At 41.4% G+C, this 27,638-nt stretch overlaps 1 protein-coding gene across 1 annotated transcript in view; it reads left to right on the top strand.

The window, feature by feature from the left end:
- The window catches only part of IQSEC1 (IQ motif and Sec7 domain ArfGEF 1), an 817,265-nt gene that overhangs the window by 723,275 nt on the left and 66,352 nt on the right, over nucleotides 1–27,638 (top strand). Inside the window, 1 exon segment of the mRNA XM_007500341.3 lies at nucleotides 19,855–20,140. Within this exon segment, the coding sequence (XP_007500403.2) occupies nucleotides 19,855–20,140 (286 nt within the window).

The following is a 27,638-nucleotide window of genomic DNA, read 5'->3' as shown; positions in this document are numbered from 1 at the left end:
GGTATTGACTGAGTGGTTTGTGCTGGGAGTAGCATCTAGAACAAAAGTGATGGTATTCTCTACTCTGCACTAGCTGATACACATCTGGGTTCAGTTCTAATTGCCACATTTTTTAGGAAGGAAATTAAAAAGATGGAGAATATCCAGAGGATAGTGACTGGAATGGTGATAGACTCTAGATCATACATACCGCCTAAAGATTTTAAATGTGAGAGATTTTAAGACCACGTTGAAAAAAATGGGAATGACTTAGCCTGGAGAAAAGAATACTTAGTGGGAGATATGATAGCTGTCTTTAATTATTTGAAAGGCTGTTTTATATAAGGAGAATAAGAATTCTCTTTGTGGAAGACAAAAGTAGGAAAAATGGGTGGAAGTGGAAGAGAGGCAGATTTCAGAAAATAAGGAAACTTTTTTTTCCCACCAGTTTGTTATTATTCAGTCATTTCAGTCCTGTTCAACTCTTGTGACCTCATTTGGAGTTTTCTTGGCAAAGATGCTGGAGTGGTTTGCTATTTCCTTCTCCAACTTATTTTACATATAAGGAAACTGAGGCAAACAAAGCAAAGTGACTCGCCCAGGATCACCCAGCTTGTGTCTGAGGCCAGATTTGAATTAAGGAAAATGAGTCTTCCTGACTCCAAGCCTAGGATTCTATACCCCGAAACACCTAGCCACCCTTTCCAATAATTGGCACTAACCAGAAGCTTCAGAGGATAGCAGGCTTCCTTTCATTATTTTTTTCACCATTTTCATCATTTTCTTTCATCATTTCTTTAAAGCAATGGCTGGATAAACACTTTGTTGATGATGCCCATAGATCAGAGGACAGGGCAGCATGGGGCCACAGCAATAAATAGGAAGGCAGATGATATAAGTGATATTTGTTCTCATTTTATTTATCAGGAAAACCGAGTCTCAAATTAGTTGATTTGCCCAATGTCCTACAGAGAGCATCAAAACCAAGATTTTAACATGGAACTAATTGCTCAAATTCTACTATACTTTTCTCCATGACACATTCCCTGTATAGTGAGGTATCTTGTTAAATTCTTTATGAAATCCAGGTATGTTCAACAACATTGTTGTCATTTATAGGAATTAAGGACCCTATCAAGAAAGGAAAGGAGATTGCTCTGGCATTACTTGTTCTTGGTGAACCCATGTTGGTTCCTGGTAATCCCTTCTTTGCTTTCTAAGTTTTCTCTAGTCACTCATTCAATAATCTCTTCGCAAGTTATTTTCCCCAAAGATCTATGTCAAACTTATCAATCTAGTTTTTAAAATCTATTTTCTTTTTAAATCATTATATTTATCTATAACTTATCCTCTCTCACCTTCCATATACTTCATAGGACTACTTGAGGTCCATTTTTATATACTGGAAAGGCAACTGGATTTGGGTCCAGAGGTATTGGCTTTGAATCCCAAGGTTGAGCCTCAGAGTTGTTGTGGGAATCAAATGAGACAATATATATAAAGTGCTAGCTATTACAATAACTATTACCCTTTTTAGTATGAAGATTCTTTTTCTAAAAAAAAAAACCAACATAGGTACTACAGGGTAAAGAATTGTCGATTTGGAGTTTTAGGGGATCTGGACTCAAATTCTGAAGAGGATCCAAGGCAGCCCTATAATTTAGAGGTGTACCCCAATGATATACTCAAAGGTTCTTTCTAACTCTAAACTTATATATATCATTTTTAAAATTCTTTAACATAAAATTTGTTAAGAGAGAAATGAACAATGATAACCTATAGATCAAACTCAGAAGTCTGAATTTGTCTTAAAATTAAACCTCTCTATGTGGACACATTTTTTAAAATAAAATTGTATTGATATCTTTTTGTTTTTCCATTGCCTCAGTTTCCCCCTGTATTCTTCTCTCTCCTCTCTCCCAGAGAGACATCCCATTTAATTAAAAAATACATATACATATATTTAAACATTTTAATTTTAGTGTTTTTTCTATTGATGCATAAAAACAATTTTTAACATTTGCTTTTTGGAATTTTGAGTTCCCAATTCTCTCAGTCCTCCCACCCTGCGAAAGCAAGCAGTTTTTAAATGTAGGTAATACACATGTAGTCATGCAAAACATATTTCCATATACACACAAACACATATATACATTTTAAACTCTTACTTTCCATCTTAGATTCTATACTGTATATTGGTTCAAAGGCAGAAGATGTATTAGAGGGTTGGTTTGGGTATAATGGAGAAAAAGTAGATGATAAATGCCCAGAAGGTAGGAGGGTGAAATGGATTTCCCCCTTCAGTCTTCTTCAAATATGTCTCTCCACTAACCCTGCCATTGGGCAAAGAGGGAGAAATCAGCTCTCTCCTTCTTCCAATATGACAAAGAAGTCAATTTAGGATAACTGGCAACTTTATTCTAACAAATTGTGATTAGGGGTAAGATAAGCAAAATGTCTACAGGTTGGAGTTTATAGGAAAGAGAATAAAGGAAGTCCCTCCCTGCCTGTCTAAAATATATTTTTCCCTCTCTCCAAAGTTGAGAGACTCAGGCTTGCCAGCCTGGTCTCTAAGAGGTTCAGGGTTTTGTGACCCCTGGTCTATCACAGCAGCACCAGTGTCCAGACCCAGGGTGTCACAGGAACTGTGTGAGATCTTCTTATGCTGTTCTTATTCTTCTCAGGTTCTGCTACAATTCTTGGTATCTTTTTTTTTGGGGGGGGTGATTAAGTTCAATGAGGGATTTGAATTGCTCAAGAGAGAAATCTCTGATCAGACCATCACCTTTGCTGTCTCAAGATAGAAAGATCAACAGCCTCTCCTTGGAACCTCCTCTTCCCTCAAGATTCCAAGCCTCCTCAACCATCCCCCATTATGGATGAACCTTTGTATGTCTTCCAGGCGAGGTCCTTCAAAGCCTCTGGTCATCCCTCTATCACAAAGAGAAAGGGATAAAGGCTAGGTAATGAGGTTAAATGATTTGCCCAGGGTCACATTCCTAGGAAGTGTCTGAGGCCAGATTTGAACCCAGGACCTCTCATCTCTGAACCTGGCTCTCAATTCACTGAGCCACCTCACTACTCTCCATATATATATTTTTTAAAAGAAAAGAGGAAAGAGGGAGAAAATGAGAACAACTGAGGAATAATTAGGAAAAAAATCTAAAATATATGCAAAGTTCCATATCTGTGAACCTCCCACCTCTGCAAAGTAGTGGAAGGATAGGGAGGTGGGAAGTGTTTCCTCCTATCTCTTGTTAAAGGGAAGACTTGTTCTTTCTAATCTTATAAAATTAATTTGTGATTGTTTTGTAGGGGTTGTTCTTTCTCTTTACATTGTTATAGTTGTTGAACATATTGGTTTTTTGACTTTGCTCACTTTTCTGTGCATCAGTTCATTTAAGTCTTCCCATGCTTCTCTACATTCAATGAGTTCATCATTGCTTCTTTCAGTAATATACCCTTTCATTCATGGACCACAATTGATTTATTCAGCCAGGTGGATACATTTTAAAGGTGTCACTACACACCTGCCGATAGTGACACTCTGCTTTTAAATTCATTTATTTTTAAATGTAGAAAAAATTACAAAGGAGAAGTTATAGGAGTGAGTATAATATTTCTGATTCCAGATAGTTTGGGAGCCTTTGCTATGAGGGGTGCAATTGAAGTGTCTAATGCATCTCCCAAGGTCTGGAGGACCAAGAACATAGCTGGGATTACAGAAAACCATTTTTGTCAAGTTTTAGGCAGCAGCAAGGCCAACAGAAAGATACAATCTAATCTTAATTTTAACTCCCATTATATGTTTCTCCTATATAACCCCATTTTGACTGGTCAAATCAGTCTATTCTCTATTTCTTAATAATTTCTTGCCACTCCTACTTCTGTATCTCTGCTTACTGGGTTCCTTAATCTCCCTACTCCTCTACATCTTTCCAGTTCTTGTCTTCAAACTCTACTTCTTTCACAAAAGCCCTTTCTAAGCATTTCATTCTAGATGGATCTCAGAATCTAAGAGTGAGACATGTCCTTAGAAACTACCTAATCTAAATTTTGGACAAGAATCCCTTCTATAACATCCCACCTTCTAGCCTCTTCTTGAAGACTCCCAGTGAGGGGAATCTGCTACCTCCACCAGGGAGCTGTTCCTTTATTGGGAAAACTAATAATTAGGAGATTTTTCTTTATAATAGTTTAAATCTACCTCCCTACAACTTCTACCCCTTGGTTCTGGTTCTGCTCTCTGAACCAACTAAAACTAATTTCATTCCTGTGAGGGCCCTTCAGAAACTTAAAAGAAAGCCATTATGCCCCTTAAATCTTCCCTAAGGTAAAGATCCCCTATTCATTCAACTATCATACTCTCAAGGCCCTTTTCCATTATAGTTGCTTTCCAATAAATTCTATTTATTCTTATCCATTTCTTTCCCTAAAGTGCAATGCCCAGAATTGGACCATCACTTCCCTATCCTAGATCCTTTGCTTTACTTTATGGCAGCCTAAGATGGTATTTGATGTTTTGGGTTTGGGCTGGGGAATGGGAGGTAGGATTTTGGCTACCATGTCACTTTCTGAGCTTTGAAGTCCACCTCCCTAGATCTTTTAGCTACAGTGAGCATCTTACTGGTAATAGCAATACCCACCATAAAAAAGGAAGGAAAAAAAACAATGCCCACCAATATTATCCCACAAGTGTGATGTGTGAAAACAGCTCATAGAGAATAAAACAGCTCTCCAAATGCAGGGAATTCTCATTTATTTGTTCATCAGACATTTTATGAAGCACCTTCTAGGTGTAATGCTTCTGTGTTAGATAGCAGACCAACTTCCTCCTCTTTTGATATTCCTCAGTGGAAGAGAGTCTGTGTGGCAGACCTTGGTAATAATACTGGAGGTTACTGGCTTCCCAGCCCCCTTATTTATCCTCCCCCCATCACTGCAAGGTGTGGTAACAGAGAAGAAACCTATCCATATTCCTGGTGAAGCTGCCCTGTACTCAGAGTTGGGACATGGACCCCCCCCCCAACCCAGGAGCCTCCACAGTTAATTGGATAATGGAAAATACTGACATTCAGCCTACGGCATAGAATAGACTCTTCAATGAATGGACTCTTTTCTGAGTTAGTAAAGCTTGGATATGGGAAATAATTAGCAGAGGATGCAGAAGAAATATCATGGCGAGGGGGGAGGAAATCTTTTAGAAAATCTTTTTTTAAATGCTATCAGTCACTCTTTTACTTTAATTTGTAGATTTTTGCCTCCTGGAATCACTGTGGCAATTTGATTCCGTTGGCTGGAAGATCCAATTACTAGGGTACCTTTGAAAAACCATTTGGGAAAGACTCACTTTACAAAATGCAGGCCTTAGAGAGAACGGACTTGGAATAAGGAAGCCTGGTTCAACCCTTCTCTGAGTTACAGGGAGAATCATTGAAGCTCTCAGTGTAGCTCTGTAAAGTGAATGCTACCTGCTTTATGAAAGTTGTTATGAGGAAAGCATTTAGTAAAGCTCGAGACACTACGTCTGTGGGAAGCATCATTATTGAATTTTTCTTTGTTCAATGAGTTTTCGTGACATCAGGATTATAGTCCAATGGTGATTTCTCAGTGCCTAGGATTATGGATGGGAGATGTAGACGATGGGAAATTTGACCAAAAGAGTTCTAACCTCAGGACATCTATCCCCCGGATGATGGAGGAGTCGTCATTTATGAGTCTGTTTTGGAGTGAAGGGAGTTGTTATTAAATCTCTGTCGTGAGCCATTTTTTTCTTTCCATTTGGCTTTCCCCTTAAAGTGAAAAGGAAAATCGTGTTTCTGCATTCACACAGAGATGTGTAAGTGTGTTTGTGTGGTTCTGGTTAGTAATTAAGTGAGGTTTTAAAATGAGAATAAAATGTGTGATAAATATGGTGACATTTATTATTTCTGCAGACAGATCCTCCAGAAAACCACAAATGTAAAGGAAGGTGGGAAAGTCCTTAGCTCATTTTAATTCCTACAAGGGGAGGTATAAGGCTTAACCTGAGATAACCAGGGGCAGGCAGAAGGGGATGGGAGAACAGGATACAGTGAGATCATAGGCACTAGGAAGATAAGGATGGATGATGACTTGGCCTGAAGAGGAGTCCCTGTGATGAACTTAGGGCTCTAGTAGGAGAATGAAGGAGGTCAATGACGCTGAAGAATGTTACTCTCCAGACCTGGCTCTCAGATTGTGCCAGATTCTAACCACTCCTCTAAGGTCAGTGAACGCTCTGAATTCCGTCCCGTCCCATGTCCCAGCCAGCATTATCAGTGAGGACCAGGGCCAGGGCTTTGGTAGATGGGGGTGGAGTCTTGCTTGGGTGAGTCTGATTGGTTTCCTAGCTCTGATGTCACAGGCAGGGAGGCTGCCAATTAGTGAGGTTGCACAGGCCATAGAAGTTTCTCATTTGGAAGGTTCCAGGCATATAAGGTTCCAGAAAAGGGAGGGGACATGGCTACAGCAGAGACAACCAGATGGTTTTGGGGGGCTTTCACAGACATCTCTATCCTGGCTGGCATAATGCCAAGCAATGGCCAGCTTTGTTGCATTCTAAGGTATTCTATTTAATTCTATCAAGGGTTCCCAACTTTTTCCAGTGGGGTAATCTACTTTTCATCTCCCTTGTCTTAAATCATGGGGAAGAGAAATAACGGTTGCCAACACTCTTAATTAAGTTGGGAGAGTTTCATGGGATCTGGGAAGCTCCCAGGCTTTGGCCTTGATTTATCCTTCTGCAGTAGCAATGTGTTCTCCAAGGGCCAGTGACCAAATATTTGGAGGAGATAGCCACCTGCCATCATTTGACTTCCTGTCACTTTCAGTGTGACATTTCTCAACTAGCCTGAGGCCAGGAGCAGTAAGCTCCATTTTTAAATGGCCATTTTTAGTTCTCTGGTCTATTTTAACCAAAGTGGTTCCACAGCTGTGAAAAAAAAAGCAGTAAGAAAATGTGGTTTGAGTATCTGGACCTTCCTCATCATCCAATTGCCCTTTAAAAATCATTCTTTTATGTTTAGCAGAGCCGCCGCCACTCTCACAATTCCAATGGGCCTTCCAAGGGTGCTGTCTTAAGCTCCTTGGACAGTAGAAAGACAGTCCTTCAAAATGTTTTGTTAGAGGGAAGAAGATAATCCCAGCATTGCTGGGCTGAGAGGACATAATCATCTACTGAGACATGCTGGGGAGGATTTTTCCCCCTGGCCCTTTCTTGGTGGAGAAATAAGTTGTATTCTGGGAAAAGGCTCTTCTATGGCCCCCTTCTGAAATAATTCCACTTTAATTAGATTCAATCTACCCATTCATGATGTCTAAAAGACTTATAAGGACTCGGTTTTTCACTAACTTTGCAATAGTGATTGACAAGACAACACAAGGAAATGAATCACTGATGTTGGAATTTCAGCCGTTAATTTGGGAGATATTTTTGGGGTAGGGGACTTTCTTGGAATTCTTCCAAGCATATCACATAGGTCACCACTAGTATAATCTCTAGTAAGGCTGGTGCCGATCTTGTCTGTATCCCTGCCTCTCTGGACAGGATGATTATAAAGGTATTTCTGGTATTTCCTTCTTTACTTACACTCCTTATTAATGAATGGCCTATGGGAACAGGGAAGGGAGTGGACTCCCAGGTATGTTGCTCAGGTGGTATCCTAGGGAATATGGGGGCAATCCTTGGGAGATTCCAGAAAAGTGTATCAACTGTCACAGCTTAACACAAATCTTATTAGAATCCCCTCTCCATAACTGCTAACCACATTTCACTACCAACTCGCCCATCTCAGGCAGCAGCAGCTGACATGTGGAATGCTGAATATGGAAATAGGAAAAGATCTAAAAATAGCTTCTTGCTTTGAAATGTTCATTGTTGATAGTTTTGTATTCTACACACACATAGACAGAGAGAGAGAGAGAGAGAGAGAGAGAGAGAGAGAGAGAGAGAGAGAGCCAGCGCAATTTTGAATTTTCTACTGGATAATTGAAGATAACCCTTAGTAAACCACAGCCACAAAGACAGGATGGGTGAACAAACCTTATCTCCCTCCACAGGTCTAACCAGACCTCAGCAAAAGTTTAAAGTAGGCAAAGTTTATCTTTGAAACCCTCCAGCTTCATTCAATGCTTTTTTGCCTGCCCAGTTAAGTCCCAACTGACCTAATGCTACCTCCCCATTCTTCCTAACAAAACCTGTTTTCAAGAAACCCATTTCCCTTACAGTGTACATGACTGGTGTTAGCTTGAAGAATTATCCAGCCCCAGTGTATTTACTTTTTATTGGGGATTGAACATGTAAGTTCAAAGAAATGAAAGTTTAGGAACTTTAGTCATCATTCAGGAAGCAGGATAGGCTTTTGGAGGGGAGGCTGGGGGGAACAACAGGCTTTCCCAAGGTTCCTAAAATTATAGCCTACAGACAAGTAATCCATTTTACCTGCAATTAAAGTTGACTTGATTAATCTGCAAGAACTGGGTGCCATGACTGTCTGTGCTTAAGAGAGAGTGAGGATAGACTGTAGTCAAGGTCATTCACCCTTGGATGTGTGTTTTGTTGAGATTAGTGATGAAGGAATCCAATGTATATCACATTCATGGGTTCCCCACACACACTTTTTCCTCCCTCCTTCCTTCTTTCCTTCCAAGATGGGTTACTAGGGTGCATTGAAATCCTGACTTGGGCGAAAGTCCCTGAAAGATGAATGATCCATCATGATTTGGTCCAGGGGACCTGCTCCAACACAGGGGGAAAAAACTCAGGAGAAGTTTGTTTTGTTTTGTTTTTTCAATTGCTTTAACAAAATGCCTCCTTGTCCTCTTTTTTTTAGTTCAATTAAAGCATAGTTTTCTTATTCATTTTTTTAAAAGCTCTGAGTAGTCTCAGCCAAAAACATTCAGAGTAATTGGACAGGATACACTGGTCTGAGCTAGGGTACAAGTGAGCATGATTCATATAATTATATACTGTAGGGAATGTGAGAACTGGAAGGGACGATAGAAACCATTATTGTAGAGAAGAGGGAACTAAAGCCAAGAGAGGTGGAGGACTTGCCTAAGGTCATGGTTCATTTGTGTGGAAGAATCAGAACTAGAACCCAAATATCTTGATCTCCAGCCAGTTCTCTTTCGCATTGAGGCACACTCACCTCTTTTCAAAGGGTCTTTTCAGTACTGGACACTGGCCTGAGACTTTAGCACCTCATGCTTTGGCCCCAGGAGGAGTTTCAGAGCCCTCTGGCTGTACCCCAAAAGGTGTTTACCCTGCCAACCCGCCAGCAAATGAACTTCTCTCCACCAATGAGAGAAATGACCAGGACTCAAAGAGATCTCCCTTCCCCTTGAGAAAACCTCAAGAGAAAATAAGACAAGTGGAGGAAGAGCCATGAACAGTATTAAACTAGAAGGACATGGAGGGAAATGGGGTGTGTGTAGGGGGAGATTTTCTATCTCAACTAAAGCAAGAGGATACAGCAAGTTAGGTAGGAGTGAGACCAGAGTTATGGAGGAGTACCAAAACGTGGACTTTATACAGTGGACAATGGAGGAAAATTATATATTCTTGGACATGATGAAAATAACACTTTAAGAAAATTAATCTGATGGTAGCATAATAGTAATAATAAGAGCTGGCATTTTTAGGGTCTTAAGTTTATTTCTTTCGTAATGGTAATATTATTTCATTCTTTCATAATTACAATAATAACTATAACAACCTACCCCCCCCCAACACCTCCATTTTACAGATATGAAAAACTAAGGCTTAGAGAGGGTAATTTGCCTACGAGTCATCCAGCTAGTAAATGTCTGGATCAGGGTTTGAACTCAGCTCTGCCTGACTCCAGGTCTCAACACTGTCCACTTTGCCATCTCATTGCCAAATATACAAGCTAAGATTTGTTGTGAGAAGAGGCAGTGAGAACAGTAACATATTACTGAAACCACCTAGGCATCAAGATTGAAGGTCTAGACTACTAGGGTGGTGATGAGGGGCTGCTTTTCTGAATTAGCTCCTCTGCCTCTCCTACATGAACAGAAATGAAGATGGGTTGGTTGTGCCTGTCTGGTCCTCAGTCCTCCTCTGACATCCAGCCTCAAGTCAGAGAAGCAAAGGAGCAAACTTTTGTTTCTACTTTTACAAAATAAAACTCTTGTGGCAAGAAAAGCAGCAGTAAGATCCAAAGATTTCCCTCTGCTCACCTGTCTCTTACCTTCCACTTCTTCATCTGAGATGGGCTAGCACTCCACAAACGGAAATGCCCTCGTGTTTGGAGAGTCTGTAAGGAAGCACTTTTCTTCCCACACATAATCAGAGAGGGTTTCTTTTCCTAAATATAGGTGGCTTTCTGAATTCCCCTTGGAGAACTCTCCTGTCTCCTTCCTTCTTGGGGCAGAGGCAGCCCCTGATACACTTTTTCTCTAAATGTTCTAAATGTCCTCTAAGTAGCACACATTCAATTCATTCTCTCTTCGGAGCCTCTTGGGTTCACCAAGTGCTGAACCCTTAGATTCAGTTGGTTTTCTAAACTCTTTCAGGGGGTATAATTGGGGCTGCCTTGACTTCTTTCTCTCTTTTCCTTATCTCACTAAAACCTAGGTCTACTGGGAAAAAAATCATTGATTATGTACTGTGTCTAGTAGTCCAAGGCACTATAATGAGCTCTAGGAATACAAAGTTACTACAGAGAATCTTTCACTCAAGGAATTAACCATCTAATGTGTGAGGGACTCAACTGCTCAGATGAATGTATGCTCTCACTTATTTGGACATTTCTTCCAGTGATGCAAATTGCAACCCATCCATGGGGCAGGGAGCCATAGTCCATGCTGGAGATCTTCCTTACTTTCCCCGACATCTTGAAAATACCAGTGAAGTGCTCTTTCTTTCTGTCTGTCTGTCTGTCTGTCACCCCCCACCTTGCCCTGTAACCGGTCTGTCATTTCCCCCTATCATTCATTTCCTTGACAAGCTGAGCATTTGATCCTGGTAGCCTTTTGTGGTACAGTTATGATGACCCCATCCCTGATATTGCAGTGGAGATAGCCAAGACTCAGAAATCAGGGGAGCCAGTAATAGAACCCAGGTCTTTGAGAGTCTACTCTGCCTTGGTAACTTTTTTATTTTTTTTTATTTTTTAACATTATTTTATTTGGTCACTTACGAGCATTATTCATTGGAAACAAAGATCATTTTCTCCCCCCACCTATCCCATAGCCGACTAGCGATTCCACTGGGTATCACAAGTGTTCTTGATTCGAACCCATTTCCATGTTGTTGGTATGGTAACTTTTTTATTAAGTGAGAAAATGGATGCAAAATTGCTGTGAAAGGTATAAAATTCACTGTAGAAGACAGGATAAAATCATAGAATGTCAGACCAGGATGGGATATTAGAGATAATCTAGTCCAACTTCCTTATTTTTACAGGTGAAAAACCTAAGCCAGAGATGCAGTGATTTGTCCCATGTCACAGGGATGAGGACCAAGCTGGCCTCTTGACTCCCAAGATCAGTTCTCTCTCCACTGGCCCAGCAGCTTCCCTCAAAGTTCCTCTCAAAACTCCCTTCGATGTCCACCACCACACCCGCTCTTGACTGTTTGTTTTTGTGTGTCTCTCTCCCCTGGGCACTGTTCAGAATGTACCTCACTGCAGGGGACTTGAGGGCAGTGTCTCCCCCTACCCCAATGTTCCAGGGCCAAGAATAAACCTAATTAGAGGCATGAATGTAAATTCTGGGCCTCAGACCAACATTTCCAGAAGGGGCCTCTTTTCCTTTTTAAATTGCAAGGGAAAAAAGAAAAGCCAAATTTCCCAACAGAATAGGGCCTCTTCCTGTCCTAGTCCCCACAGACAAATTGGGAGCCTTCACAGGTACGTACACCCATGGAGAAAGCCAGCCCCTTCCCTGTCTCTGGAGTGATTCCATCCCTGCCTGATGGGAGGCAGTGCGGCCTAATAGAGCACCGGATTAGGGCCAAGGACTTCCTACCTTCTAGGTCTGCCTTTACTCCTTATTAATCCTGTGACTTTGGACGAGTCCCTGAATCTCTCTGACTCTCATTTCCCCACCTGTTAGATGCAGATTGTAACAAGTTTATCCAGAGGAGGGCAGCCAGGATGGGGAGGGAACCGGAAACCCTGCCATAGAAGTGAAGAACAGAGACAGTGGGCATCTGGTTGGATGATAGGCGTGAAGATTATTTATGTTTAAGCTAAAAAGCACATCACTGTTGAAGATGGAGGCTCAGATAGAAAACTGTGTTGGACGACCCAAAACAACGCCTCTGTCCCAGCCCCTCCTAGAGGACTATTCTCAGCCCTGTTGGAGGGTATCGAGTCAGGAAAGGGCTTCGGAGGGTGTTTGCCCTCCTCTTTGCTCACCTCTGCCCTCTGGGAGGATGAGGAGTGGGTGCACCCTTCCTGAGGTGTAAGGTGCCTTCGAGAGCATCTTTCAGGAGGAAGGAAAAGGCAGGATCTGCTGTTGGAAGAGAGAGGCTGAGAGAAGCTGGAAGCATCAATATTTCAGGAGGTTTTGTTTTGCCTTGGACGGTGCAGACTGCCTGGAGTCTGGACTGGAGTTTCTGGCAAATAATATTTAACCACAGCCGTCCTTTCAAAACTGCCGACTTCCTACCAAGCAGAGAGTGGGCCCGACAGGCCCAGCCTGGAGAAGCCAGGCCACAGACTTGTCTGTTTTTCTTTCTCTGAGGACTTCTTCGTAATTCTCAGACACTTCCTCTCCTCCCCAGCCCTTTAGCCTAGTGTCCCATTCCTCCTCTCCCCCTCTGCTGAGAGGCAGATCCAGCCTCTGGAGGCACAGTCTAGGCACTCTTCTTGTATCTGCACTGGACAAAAGAGAGTGGAGGGAGCCTGTGCCCGCACTGCCTTTGCCCCATGCCTCCTCTGACTAACATTTTTCTTGAGAAAAATCATCCATGACTTCACAGGCCATAATTAAAAACATTCATTGACAAAGCGTGTGTACTCACAGCCTTCATCCTGACTCACTTTCTGGAATCAGAAAGATCTCTCCCCATCCTCCTCCCCCGTCTGCCAACGTCCTGGGCACTCCATGTGCCTGTTTATGAAGAGACTCTCCCATCTCAGCCCTTCCCCACCAGCTCCTCTCCTCTTCTTGCCTTAGCCTGGACCTTCCCAGGACTTGACCTGGTCGCCATTGGGGTCTCATTCAAGAAGCATAATTCCAAAGAGTCAGAGTCCCCAAGAAGCCCCCTAGTCTACTTACAGCTTCTAAAGATTCCTCTTTCCTCTTGTCTCCCTAAGGCCCTGAAGGTCAGAGAAAGTATACATATTCCCTGCTCTCCTGAATATCCACAATCACAGGGTTTTGAGACGTCCTCTTCCTCCTCTCCCCAACCAAGCCCTACCCTAACATTCTCGAAAGAAAGAAAGAAAGAAAGAAAGAAAGAAAGAAAGAAAGAAAGAAAGAAAGAAAGAAAGAAAGAAAGAAAGAAAGAAAGAAAGAAAGAAAGAAAGAAAGGAAGGAAGGAAGGAAGGAAGGAAGGAAGGAAGGAAGGAAGGAAGGAAGGAAGGAAGGAAGGAAGGAAGGAAGGAAGGAAGGAAGGAAGAAAGAAAGAAAGAAAGAAAGAAAGAAAGAAAGAAAGAAAGAAAGAAAGAAAGAAAGAAAGAAAGAAAGAAAGAAAGAAAGAAAGGAAGGAAGGAAGGAAGGAAGGAAGGAAGGAAGGAAGGAAGGAAGGAAGAAGAATCTTTTTGGAAAAAAATTAAACAAGGGGCAGGGACTTGGGAATTTATTTTTAGAGTGAGTCAGAGATTATAAGGAATGTTCTAAGGACTAGGGAGGGGATAAGAGGTAACTGACTAGAGTTGGGGGACAGCCCCTGACCTTTTTAGGAACTTAAACTAGGGCATTTGCCAAAATACAGCCTAAGGCACATTACCATTTCCTCAGCTGTTTCCTCCTATTGCCCTCTTATGGTTCTCTCTTTCATGAGTCTTATAGGAGGGAGTTTGTGTCTCTCTGAAATAGCCCTTCACATAAGAGTTGATTTTGGCACCATCGTGTTATTGTCTGGAAGGAAGTATGGGGTAATGGATAAAAGAGTAGCCTTGGAGTCAGGAAAATATGGATCCAAGGCCCACATCTGACATCTACTCATGTGGGGCCATAGTCAAGTCATTAAATGGACTCTCAGAGTCCCAGACGATTCTCTAAGACTTAAGTTAGAGAGAAGTTGCCCAAGTTTATCGTGAAATGATGAAATCACAGGTCCTGAAGTAGGGAAGACAGAAAAATAAAAACGTGGTACTGTCCACCAAGACAGGCAGAGAGGCTTCTGGGGAAATAGAGCAAGAGAATGTCAGCTCCGAAGAGAACCGTCCTCTTAAATTAAGATGGATGAAAACAGTAAGGAAGGGGTGAAGGTGATGCTTAAGTGGATGAGGAATGGAGCTACACTCTCATCCACTGAATGGGAGAATTGGTATATGCAAACGGTTCAGCCTTTCATCTACTGAAGCAACCCTCTCTGTAACATCCCTAACAGATGGTCATAATGACTTTGCTTGAATGATTCCAGTGATGGAGAGCTCACTGTTTCCTTGCTTTGAGGTTAAACCTTTTCTGTTTGTCATAAATGTGTTTTGCTGATTTTTTTTTCTTACATTGTGCCAAAAATCAAACTCTCCATGACTCCCACTCATTTGGTCTTCATTTTACACTGGAGCAATAGAGAATGTCTATTTATTCTTCCACATATTTGAAGACTGTCTTCTTACTATGGTTGTGTACACATGGGTATATACCCTTTCATCTTTTCTTCTCCAGGCTACACATATTTAGTTCTTTTAACTGCCCTTCAGGTGAAGTGGATTCATGGTATCTTCACATCTTGGAAGACTATCTCCAGATATACTCTGGTTACCTTGTATTCCAAATGTTGGCTTGGCTTCAGTTTTCTATAAAGTGAGGGGGTTTAACTATGTAATCTCTAAAGGATCTTCCATCTTTTACTAATATATATTTTATTATTATCAAATATTATGATTCTTTGTGGCTTGACTAGTATAATGTATTGTGTGACCATTATTTCTTATGAAATCAATGGTAAAAAAAAAGAAAACTCATAAAAAGGGCAGCAAAGGAGTGTTTGGGGAAGGAGGAGAAAAGGCGTTTTTACACCTGTATCTTGCTGATGGTGGGAAAGATTATGGACTGCATCTGATTCTAAGTACATTTTTAATACTCGAAAAAAGTTGCTCATTTTTGGTAGCTCAGAAAGCTACCTCCTCCAAATATTGTCTTCCTCTCATCCTGAAAAAACAATGGCTCCCCACTTTATTATCTACCTGTCCATCCTTAATGATAAATAGAAAGAATATGGTTTGAAGCCCTAGAATTTCCTGCATATAAATCCCAGAAGCCATTAGCTTTTCCAATCAGAGTCTGGGATGGTGAGACTGGGGAAGGTCAATAAATTTGAGCATGCAGGGTGCTGATATTTATTTTTAAATTTCCTTTCTTTTACTATTGTAAAGGAAGAAGAGGCATCTTGTAACCATAATTCCTCCCCTGCTCCTACAGAGGTCAGGTGCATGATATCAGGAGACAAAGGGAAATTGGCAGTACTGGTGTAGGTTAAAAGCAGGAAGAGGTAGCATTTTCTTTCTTTTAAAAAAGGTATTGATATATTTATTACATCACCTTAATTTCCCAATATATTCCTCTTCCCTCACCAAGAGAATCATTTATTATAACAAAAAGGAAAAGAGGAAGAGAAAAAAAAGGTCAGCAGAACTAAACACCAGCCAAGTTTGCTTGGCTGTTCCAAGTGTTCCAACCAAGTCTGCCATCTATACAGTGTTACATGCCCATAACCTCCCAGCTCTTCGATGTACATTCTCATATCTCTTCTTTGGGGCCAAGCTTAGTCATTATAATTACAGAGTATTAATTTTTTTCTATTTCTGTTATTTTATATCATTTTCCTGGTTCCTTTATGCCAATTCATAGAAATCTTCCCATATTTTTTCTGTGTTCTACATATTTGTCATTTGTTCTAGTTAAGTAATATTCTATTATCTTCATGTACCATAATTTGTATGGTCATTCTATGGGTATTTCCTTTGTCTCCAATTCTTTACCACTACAAAAGATACTGTGATGAATGTTTTGGTGTACAAGGAACTTAGCTTTCTTTTGTAAAATTTAAATTAAACATTTTTTCATCAGCAAAAACTACTTTTCTCTTTCTACTTTCCCATTCAAAAAAAAGAGAGAAAGAAAAAAAAGAAAATTCTTTTAACATAAGCATAGTCAAACAAAATGAATTCCAACATTGGCTATGTCCAAAAAATATGTCTCAATCTGTACTCTGAGTCAATCACCTCTCTGTCTGAAGGCAAGTAGCATGTTTCATAGTGGGGCCTAGTGAGATCAGTGGAAAGGAGAAAATAAGTCATTTTAAAAAAGGCAGCCAGGACTATTTGTAGAAGGGGTGAAAGGCAATTTTATTTTTTATTCCACATGGTTTCTTTCTGTCTTTTACCTACTTGGGTTATATGTCTAGCAGTTATTTCTGTTAAGGGAAATGGATATTTTAATCACTTTTTTAGCATAATGAGGGAAAGAATTTTCAGTTTAATATAGTTAAGGGTGATGGAATGTAAGAAGTCACAGCATCAGAAAGTCTTTTCAGGTAGTATGGAAGACATCTTTGGAAGTACCTTAAATGAAGACAATCCATTGAGTGAAAATTGGGAAGGGTGTAGATGGGTAGGATGTTACTGACACGAGAGCCCAAACTGCCATGTTTAAATAAGGCAGCCTGGTAGTGGAGATATGGTTCTATAACCAGACCATCTGGAACTTCCAGATAAAATGTCCATTATCAACCACTGAGAAACAGGTGAACATCCCTTCAAATATCCTTTGAAAAGAACATAGAGGATTGATTTGGACATATAAGCTAGGAGGAATGCCTTATGGGACCCTGGACAAGCCATTTCTACAGTTTCCCAAATAAAAACTTTAAAACTTTCCTTAATACTCCATAAAAGCCTCTTAATTTCTGTGATAAAATAATAGCTGATTGACAATTCTAGAACTTATCATCATAGATATAGGACTAGAAGGAACCCTGCAGGGAGTCGAATCCAATCCCTTAATTTTATAAATGAAGAAATTGAGGTCTCAGGAGTTTAAATCATTAGCCCAAGGTCCAACAGGTATTAAGCCCCAGAGGCAAGATTTGAACCTACTTCCTCTGACTTCAGAGTCAATAGTTTTCCTATTGTACCATGCACAGATTTCAGGAGATTAAAGCCCCAGAGGCAAGATTTGAACCTACTTCCTCTGACTTCAGAGTCAATAGTTTTCCTATTGTACCATTGTACCATTGCACAGATTTCAGGAGATTTGTAAACATAGATGGGGAGGGGAAAAAAATCTATCTTTTTTTTTTCACTAACTTTTGTTTATTTTATTTTACACATTTTAAAAAACATTTTAAAAAACGAACTTTTGTTTATTTTATTTTACACATTTTAAAAAACATTGTGTGGGTGGCTCAGATTTGAATTCAGGAAGTTAAACTCGGGACTCCAGCCTGGCACTCTATCCCCTGTACCACCTAGCTGTCTGTCTGATCTAAGGTCTAGGATACTATAATTTTCTGAGGTATACTACAGGAACTTGGCATCCATGCTTTTTAATACTCCAAATCATCATTTTTCTAAAGAAGAAGAAAGACTCGATCAATCGTAGATGTAAAGGTGGAAGACACTATAGAGATCATCTATCTACTTAACCCAAGTCATATTATGAATAAACTATGGCCTTGAGGCAAAATATTTTTTGTCAAAGCAGGGATTTGAACCCAGGTCCTCTGGATGCTGTTTCTAGCACTCTTCCCACTGTACCAGTCAGTTAGAGTTCCTGATGGATATGGCAAGGGGCCATATTGTTTTTCCTAAGAGACACAGGCTGTGTGGGTTGATGGGAGCCAGCGGAAGTGGCCTTGCTAAGATTTCACATAAAATCCTGAGCCATGTGTGACTCCAGCTTCTACTTCAGGGATTATATTTGAGCCACTGATGATGCTTGGGAAGGAGAGCATAAAGGGAGTAGAGGAATGTGCAGGTAGAAGCTTTGCCTTCTTTGGGAAGCCATAACTTTCAAAGAAGAGGGACAGAGGTTGCTTCTTGATGTCTCTCTCTGTCTTGCAAATTCAGGATATTTTAGTTATTTTACAATCCTTCTTAAATATAGACCCAGCAGGATCTTTTAAGGGGAAACAATTTTCTTTCCTGCCAGATTCCTGCTTGGAAAAACCCATTTGGCCACTAACTGAAACAGTTCCAGCTTGGGAGCATTTCCTCGGGATGGATTGCAACAATTGGGAACAAAGAAAAAAGAAAGTTATCTAGCATTATGTGGTTTGCAGAAAGATTTGGGGAAATTCATGAGCCTATTATCTTTGGACAAGTCACTTCACCTTCTTCAATCATGAAATTGAGGTTATTGTACTAGATGACCTCTGATTTCCCTTTTTCTAAATCTCTGCTCCTGTGATCCTACCCAGACACAAGCACAAGAACAGTCCTCCTTGAAGGAAGCATATTTAGCAGTTCTTATACTCCTCAGCAACCCTGATAGTCAGAGGGGAAATATTCTTTTGGTGGCTAAAGGCAGGAGCTTCTGTTAGAGGAAAGAGCAATTGAAAGAGTTCCATTTGCCCTGTCTTAGCTCAGGGGAAGGAAGGGCCTTTGTCAACAGGAGAGTCTTTGAGCAGTCAGCAGGGGAAATTTATCAAAATTGGTGGCAAAGGGCCATATTGCTTTTCCTAAGAGGCACAGGCTGGGTGGGTTAATGGGAGCCAACGGAAGGCTTGTTCTGGCTATTTTTAAAATACATCATAGGAATGAGTGTGTGTGTGTGTGTGTGTGTGTGTGTGTGTGTGTGTGTGTGTGTGTGTGTGTGTGTTCTAAGGTTTGCTGCTGAGTTTTCTTATTCTTGGCCAAGTGTGACTCAAAGGGGCAGACCATTTCCTGCCTGCCTCCTGTGTTAGCTACAAGTGGAAACATGGCGAGAGTAGTGCTTCCTATAATCTGACATGTATCTTCTGGTCTAGGGCTTCCCCACCCCCAATACCCCAAGTCTGCACTGGTATTGAAGGGTTAGGGAAGAGAATAACTGACTTGAAATCAACAGAATGTCATTTACTGAACTGTATCTCCAAGCCTTGGAAAGGGTGGCCCAGGAGTCATGATTTATGACTGGCAAAGTGCATAGATGTTTTAATGACAGAATCATTTTTTACAATAATATTTTCCCACCTGGTTTTGAACATTTGTCTTCATTAAAGAGGAAAGCCTAAAAGGAGGAAGATTTTGAGATGTTTGGGGAAGAAGGTGGAGGTCAACACAAGAACCTACTAAAGAATGCTACTAAAAGTTGATATATAAACTTAGTAGAGGAAACCTCCCTTCTTTCTCTTACTCAGGCTAAATGGAAGTCTTTAGTGGAGTTCAGTGTAAGAGGAAAAAAGGGTTTCTAAATTCCTGGGTTTGCTGAGTGAAGCATATGAATCCCCATCCTCTCACCCATGGGGCACCATCATGTTTGGCACTTAGAATAAAGGCAGAGGGATAGTTTTTGTATGTCATTTCAGTTGGGACGGGAGGGAAATTTTTAGTATCCTCTAGTGCTGAACATGAACAAAATAAGATTGGTTTGTGGCCTTCTTGGAAAGGAATGAGATAGAAACAGGGGGAGACGATCATCAGCTCTTAATTCTCTACTTGTATCACCCCCAAATCTGGAGGATCTGCTCTTCACTCACTGTAAATGTCTTTTCTTCTCTTTCATGTCCAGCGTTGAGGGAGAAGCCCCAGGGAGTGAGACTGGCACCTCTTTGGACAGCCCCTCAAACTACCACCAAGGTCCGATAACGCACAGCTCCACCCTGAGCCCTGACCACTACGACCACTCTGCGTATGGGCTGTACTCGGTCTCCCCTGGGCAGCCACAACGCTCCCGGAGGCCCAAGCTCCAGCATTCCACCTCCATCCTCCGTAAGCAGGCAGAAGAGGAGGCCATCAAGCGGTCAAGGTCTCTTTCCGAAAGCTATGAACTCTCCTCAGACCTACAGGACAAGCAGGTACTTGGACTCCATGTTCACTTATTCTGTAGGGTAAGCCAGAGAAATCAAATGTGTCTGCCCTGACAGTCCAGGGTCTGGAGAGAAATGGCTGGCTTTCTAGAGAAAGATAAATGTTTGTTTACTGGAGCCTGACTCAATTCAGTGCTGGCAGACTGGAAGGCAAAGAGGGAAGATTTTTTTTTCCTTCCTTGCCTCCCTCAAAAATAAGCTGAAATGTAGGTTCCTGGAAAATACAACACATATATTTATTTTTATATTTATAATAATATATAATATAATAACAAATAAAATATATTTAATATTTATATTTTTTGTCATTCAAAACATATTAAAGTCTTACTATGTGCCAGATGCTGTGCTAAAGCATCATTTCAGAAATAGTGCTTCCTGCTTCTTACTGGAGCTTGACTCCTGCTATCTAGCCCATAAAATACTTGAGTTTTTCTCAAGTAAAAGAAGACGGTTCCCCTGAGATGGGTTTGGTGCGGGGACCAGTCTCCAGAAAGAATATCCCTTGTAGGGGTTGGCAGAATGATGCTTTTTCTCCAGCTGTGAAGTTTTCAAAACGAGGGAGACAAAATCATGGAGGATGATGGGGCTCTCTGAGTGCAGGCCATGAATAACTGGGAAGATGAGGTTGTTGAAAGGGCCTCAGCATGGTTCCGATGGAAAGGAGGGAACACAGAAAGAGGGAGAGAGAGAGCAGTGTTCCAGAGGGTCCTAGTATCAAGGTAGGTCAATTTATAACATAAATAGCACAAGCCTTTAAAAAAAAAAAACTATTCACAGCCAGGGGAGATGAGGTTGCTTATTATATCTTCTTTCATTTACAACTTTGAGCTCTGCTGGGAAATCAGCCTCATTGAATGCTGCAGCCTGGCTTAGCGTCAAAGCACCTTTCTTTTTCCTTGGGGAAACCTTGCCCCCAGAGAGCTTTGACTGGGTGCTACCCACGCGAGCAGCGGCATCCTCAGAGAGACACCTTAAAGCGATTCTTATTCCCTAAAGGATTCAGAGCCCCGGGAGAGTGAGAGGCTACTGCTGCAGGGTAGATCTGGAAAAGAGGAAAGGAACCAGTTTGGGGAAAGGAAAATAAAGAGCCACCTAGGAACAGAATGCCAAAGAGCTCCTTCATCCAAAAGGGGAACCACCGTGTCAACCTCTGCGTATAAACAAGGTCTATACAAGATAAATTGGAGAAAACATTGGAGAGGAGGTCCTTAGCAGTAGAGGAGTCTGGGATAGACTCCTTGTGGAAGACAGGATTTTAGCTAAGACTTGATGGAAGCCAGGAGGCAGACGTGAGAAAAGTAGGAATTCCAGGCTTGGGGCACAGCCAGTGAAAATGGGAAAGCTGCTGGGGGAGCTGATTCAGCAGAGAGAGAGCTGGGCCAGGGCAGTTAGTTCTGCTGACCCCCTGCTTACTGCACCTCGGCTGCAGAACTCCCAGGCGACAGCCCTTCCCTTCCTCCCGAGGATAAACACCGATAGAGAGGGAGCCCCTTATCGGAGAAAGGGCTGGCCCCAAAGTCAAGGCAAGACCTCTGTTCCAGGGTGCGCTGCAGCTCTCGCCAGCAATGTGACCTTCAACAAGTCAGCTCATTTCTCTGAGCTCCTCATGGGTGGGCTAATGGAAGGAAACGTTCACCAGAAATCATTTAAAATAGTAGATAATGTGTTTCCTTGCATTAACCTAGACAGTAGGGGGAGAGTGGTTTTGAGGGCCCACATTAATAAGGCTTTGAGTTTTTGGAGGTCTGAGAGTCTGATTCTGGCTGTTTCCCTTCATGGGGATCATTATTAGTAATGACTAGGATAAGTTAGTCTATACGCTTTGCTCTTTTTCTCCTACATTTTTCTTGCCTTAAATGAAATTACATTTGATCCGGGAAGATAATATATATATATATAACTAATGGAATATAAAGTAATTTTATGGCAGAATAATAGTCACAGTGCTAATCTAAGAAAGGCAAAACGTCTGCCCTCACGGATCTCCCAATCTACAAAAAGATATGAAAAGCAAATTGGAGATAGGGAATGCTTAAGATGAAAGGGAATGGGAAAAGGCTTCCTGCAGAACCTGGGATTTTAAGGAGGACTTGCAGAAGTCAGGAGGAGGAAATGGGGAGGGAGAGCATTCCAGGCCTGCGGGCAGCCAGGGAGACTGCCAGTAATTGGGAGATGGAATGTCTTGTGAAGGAGATTAGTGTCACTGGTTGCAGAATGTGTGTGTGTTTGGTGGGGAGCAAAGGGGAGGGTGTAAGGTATAAGAAGATTGCAAAAGGGGGCAGAGTATGTTATGAAATGCTCTGAATGCCAAACATCCTTTTTTAACAAAGACAAAAAATAAAGGAAAAGAGGAAGGAGTGGAGAAAAATAAGTAAAAACAAACACAAAAAAAGTCTGACATTTTGGGCAATAATTTGAATTCTTGAAAAGAAGCTAGAGGGTCAGGGAAGAGGTCTTACATTTATTTTGTGGCTCATCCTATGGCCTTAAATATATACATATTTATATATAATATATACCTACCTTAAAATATACTAAATACTCCAGTTATATAATTAATATACTAACTATTCATCTCATATTTTCTTTAAAACAACAGCAGCAACATAGCCTTGGTATAGCCTCATCACTGCTAAGGCATATTTTTAATTTTCAGAGTAAACCGTAACTTGGCCATTTGCTCTATGACAGGGAGAATGACTCATAGAGGCCTGTATAGATTGATCAGCAGGCCAGAGGCCAACTTCCTGCCAGGTCTCATGTGGAGGCTTCTTTTGCCATTTTATTATTTTCCTACCTCCAATATGGGGATTTCTCCTTCCAAAAGAAGAGCCTAGATTAGCCGAAGGCTGGAGTCACCAGGGAGTTTTTGTATGCTAATCTCTTTGCCACTGACCCCTGCAGTTCCTCCAAGACCTTGGCCCAATTGAAACTTTGTCCAAAAAAGGTCAGTGCTATATTGGGCACCACTAGGAAGAGGATTCAACATGGAACACAGACACATTATCCTCCCATGGGTGCCCATATCCAGGATGCTCTTGTGTCGAGGTCTGGATACAGAGGTAAAAGCCAAAGGAAAGGTATGGTAAAGATCACCTAAAAAGATCCAGGGCCCAAGGCTGCCATATAACATGAATTTTTTTTTTAATGGAACTATTCAGTATGGAAGGATAGGTGAGAAGAATTTTGATTAAAACCTAGGAAATCATGAAAAGGAGGAACTTGGATTTAGAGAGGGGAAAAAACCATAGATTTGATCCACTCTCCCATACTTTACAAATAAGGAAATAGTTCCAGAATAATTAAGTGACTTACCATGAGATAAGTAACAGAGCAAAAGGAGCTGACCAGGTTAGGGGTCAGGAGATCTGGATTCTGATCTCTGTTTGATAACTATGTGACTTCAAGCAAGTTATTCAACTTCTCTGGGACTCAAAAAAGAAACTGATTCCTACCCTCTCTGCTTCCCAGAACCAAATTAAGATGATGTTTGTGAAAACACTTTAAAAAATTGTAAAGCCAACCATCAGATATCTGGTTTTATTATTTCTTGTTACCCTAATAAAGGCTTCCTCAGATGCTGAGAGAAAACTCCCAGGTAACTCCAGGCCTTGGCTAAAGCAGATTCTTCCTCTGGGTGGAGTTCTTGGAGTAAAGCTGACCCAGGCCAGTTTCTGAAAAGTCAGCAAGGCATAAATTCTAAGGAGTTCTTCCTATGTTGGAAAGATTTTGAGCATTAAGCTATGTCTGTTGTCTGAGGACCAGCCTAAGAACAGAGATGCTCGCTGCTAGTAGAATGGCCACTAGATGATGAATTTTTTGGCAGTGGTAACCCACAAAATACCCTTGAAGGTTAACAGAGAAATTTTTAAACTAATAAAAGAGTGCCTTGTGTCACACAGTTGGAAATAAGGGTATGGAATCAAAGGGTGGAACTCACTAGAAAATATAAATAACTTCAAAAAGCTTTAAATAAAAGTCACAGATAATAAAAATACATTTCTGTATTTCTTTCAGGATTATAAATCACTCTCCTTGCCAAAAAAAAAAAAAGACATAGGAGGGGCAGTTAGGTGACTCAGTGGATAGAGAGCCAGGCTTATAGATGGGAGGACCAGGGTTCAAATTTGGCCTCAGACATTTCCTAGCTGTGTGACCCTAGGCAAGTCGCTTAATCCCAATTGCCTAGCTCTTACTATTCTTCAACCTTGGAACCAATACTTGTTATCAGTTCTAAGACAAAAGGCACAGGTTTGGTTTGGTTTTGTTGTTGTTTTTAACAAAAACATAGGAAGGAGTGCTAAGGTTTTTATGTCCATTTCTTAGATAAGGAAACTCAGAGAAACAATGAGGTTATTGACTTGCCTGTGGTCACATAGTAAATGTTGGAGTCAGAATTTGAACCCTTGAGACCATAGCTCTTTCCATATTCCTTGTGTATTATGGCCCCAAATCCACTATTTACTTCTCAAAAAAGAGGGAATTATCCAACCACCTTGTTACAAGCCATCTAGCTCTGATTTTTTTTTTAATTTTCACAGGTCCTTTTTAAAATTACACAGACTCTTCATAAATATAAACCAACATAAGGCCATCTTGTCCACATCCTCCTCCTAGGTAGAATAGTTTATACCAGGATACAATAGCGCTTATGATCATGGTGGAAGGGCACCCATTGGCATGCTTGCCAACAACCCAACTTCCACCAGAGAGTCCTTGGTTTCTTTCCACCATCTTGTTTTGGTGTTAGCCATAGGAAAGGGTTGAATGAGCCCATAACTATCAAGAATGAAGTGAATGGAGTGTGGTCTAAAGCCTTGACTCTCTGTGGGTTTCTCTCCAAGCCACTAGTGACTTAGACAGAACCCCAGCTTTCTCCCCCAAAGGCTGAGAGAGGGGTTTGGCTTCCAGTCATTCAGTAAATACTGACTGAATATGTGTTGTGTGCAAAAGTCTAGTGCTGTACATTGTGAACACTAGGAAGCTGAATTAAGATTGGTGAGACATAGAGGATGGACTGAAATGTGTTATTAATAGTGGTGCTGCTGTTATTGATGGCCAAGCCATCAATATAGTGAAAGCTGAGCTACAAAAGGGATCTTAAAGGGTTATCTGCTCTAATCCCCACAATTTGCCAATAAATAGTGCCAGAGAGATTAAATGATTGGCCCATGGTAACATACTAAATAACAGTGGAAAGAACATTAGATTAGGAGTTAGGAGATCTGAATTCTGGTTTTAGGGGCCTCACTATGGCCAAATAGTAAGACAATCTTTTCTTTTCTCTTATCGCTCTTCCTTTTAAAAGCTAGTTTGAAGTTCAAGATGAGCTTATCTCCTCTATATATTCAGATATTAGAAATTATTTTCTCCACTGACTCTCTTTGGATCTCCCTGACATGGATAAGTACCCTGTGATCAAAAGCCATTTCCTTCCTAAGCATAAATTTTCTAACATGACTTTGGAATTCCACATGGTTGTTCTGCCCCTGAATAATTGAGGCTTGATCATATTGCTATTGCTGAAAACTTTCCATCTCCTGTATCATCACCATTTCTTATAAACCCTCACCTTCCACCTCAGAATCAATACTGTGTACTGGTTTCAAGGCAGAAGAGCAGTAAGATTTAGGTAATGGGGGTTAAGTGACTTTCCCAGGGATGTACAGCTAAGAAATCTGAGGCCAGATTTGCAATGAGGACCTCCCATCTCATATCACCACAATTTGATCTAGGACCCTGGAAAGGGTAGGAGGGTGATGTTCTGCTTTTGCCCCCAGTTTCCTGGCCTCTGATTACTGGAGTTGGGGAACTGTTACAGGGCCTTGTGAACTGGGTTTACTGGAGTTGGGGAACTGTTACAGGGCCTTGTGAACTGGGTTTGGCACCAAGAGAACACAAGGTTTGAGTTGCTATTAAAAGTGGACCTTGGATTAGTTTGTGTTATGCATGACATTGCAGAACCAATGAAGTAATAACCAACCAGCTCTTTCCTTTTGGAATAGGCAGCGTGTGCTGGATGGGATTCCTAGATAGGAGAGAGAAACAGAGAGACAGAGAAAGACAGACAGAGAGATGGAGAAAAAGAGGGGAAAGAGAAAGAAAGAGAAGCAGAATGAGAGGGGGGGAATAAGAGAGGGAGAGAAAAAGGGAAAGGGAGAGAGAGAGAAAGGAGAGACAGAGACAGGCAAAAATGGAGAGACAGAGAGAAAGAGGGAAAGAGACAGAAGAGAGAGAGAGAGAGAGAGAGAGACAGGGAGAGAGAGAGAGAGAGAGAGAGAGAGAGAGAGAGAGAGAGAGAGAGAGAGAGAGAGACAGAGAGAGAGAGAGAGAGAGACAGAGAGACAGAGAGAGAGAGAGAGACAGGGAGAGAGAGAGACAGAGAGACAGAGAGAGAGACAGAGAGAGAGACAGAGAGAGAGAGACAGGGAGGGAGAGAGAGAGAGAGAGAGAGACAGGGAGAGAGAGAGAGAGAGAGAGAGAGAGAGAGAGAGAGAGAGAGAGAGAGAGAGAGAGAGAGAGAGGGAACAGAGAGAGAGAGAGACAGGGAGAGAGAGAGAGAGAGAGAGAGAGAGAGAGAGAGAGAGAGAGAGAGAGAGAGAGAGAGAGAGAGAGAGAGAGAGAGAGAGCTCTTTAGAAAGCACAGCCTTAGGGGCCAGTTTGTATGCTGTGTGGGTTTTTTAAAGAGTCTCACAATCCAAAAAATAGAAACTTTCTGCTTATAAATGTGGAAGTGAAGTCATCTCTTTGGATGTTGTTCAATAACCTCAGGGTGAGAGAGAAAACAGAACCACCCTGGCTGACTCTGAGGCCAAAGCCGTTCTATGAAAAGTCATTTGATTTTGATTATTTTTTTTTCTGTCTTCTCTTCTCTTTATGCCAGCCTTGGCAAATACCTAACTTCACCAGCCTTCTTCCTCACTAGCTCCCTCCCTGTTCTGTGGAGTAGCCTCCTGGATAAAATCTTCATTTTTTACTTTCAAAAAATGTTAATATAATGTGGTGCTGCCTGTCCTTTTCTACTTGGACAATGTCTCAGACCCTCTCCTCCCTGTCAGCAGGATGTGTACTTAAAGTTATGTTTCAGCCACAAACATGGCTTCGCACTAAGCCATCCACGTTTTGTTGTCCCGTTCCTCTGGCGACTGTTTATGAGAGAACCACTGACCAAGGTTGGGCAACAAGTCTGGGTATTCGATAGATTTCTCTCTCTCTTCTCCCCACTCTCCACTCCCCAGCTTTTATTACATGTCAGTCCCTGACTTTCCCTGCATTCACATGCCCACTGTCTGACATAACTGAGCACATCAGCCCAGATTACTCTTCTCTCCAACCCATTCCTTGAATTCCAGAACCTATCTGGTACTCATTCTAAGTAAGTATACGAGAGGACCTACAAAGATGAGTCAAGCAAGCTGTCATCCACAGACTCACTGTGGGCGACTAAGGTATGCATACCGATAGTAATAATGTAAGACATTTA

Source organism: Monodelphis domestica, chromosome 7, assembly GCF_027887165.1.
Source record: "Monodelphis domestica isolate mMonDom1 chromosome 7, mMonDom1.pri, whole genome shotgun sequence".
Lineage (NCBI taxonomy): Eukaryota > Metazoa > Chordata > Mammalia > Didelphimorphia > Didelphidae > Monodelphis > Monodelphis domestica.
This window is presented reverse-complemented; position numbering and strand designations above follow the sequence as displayed.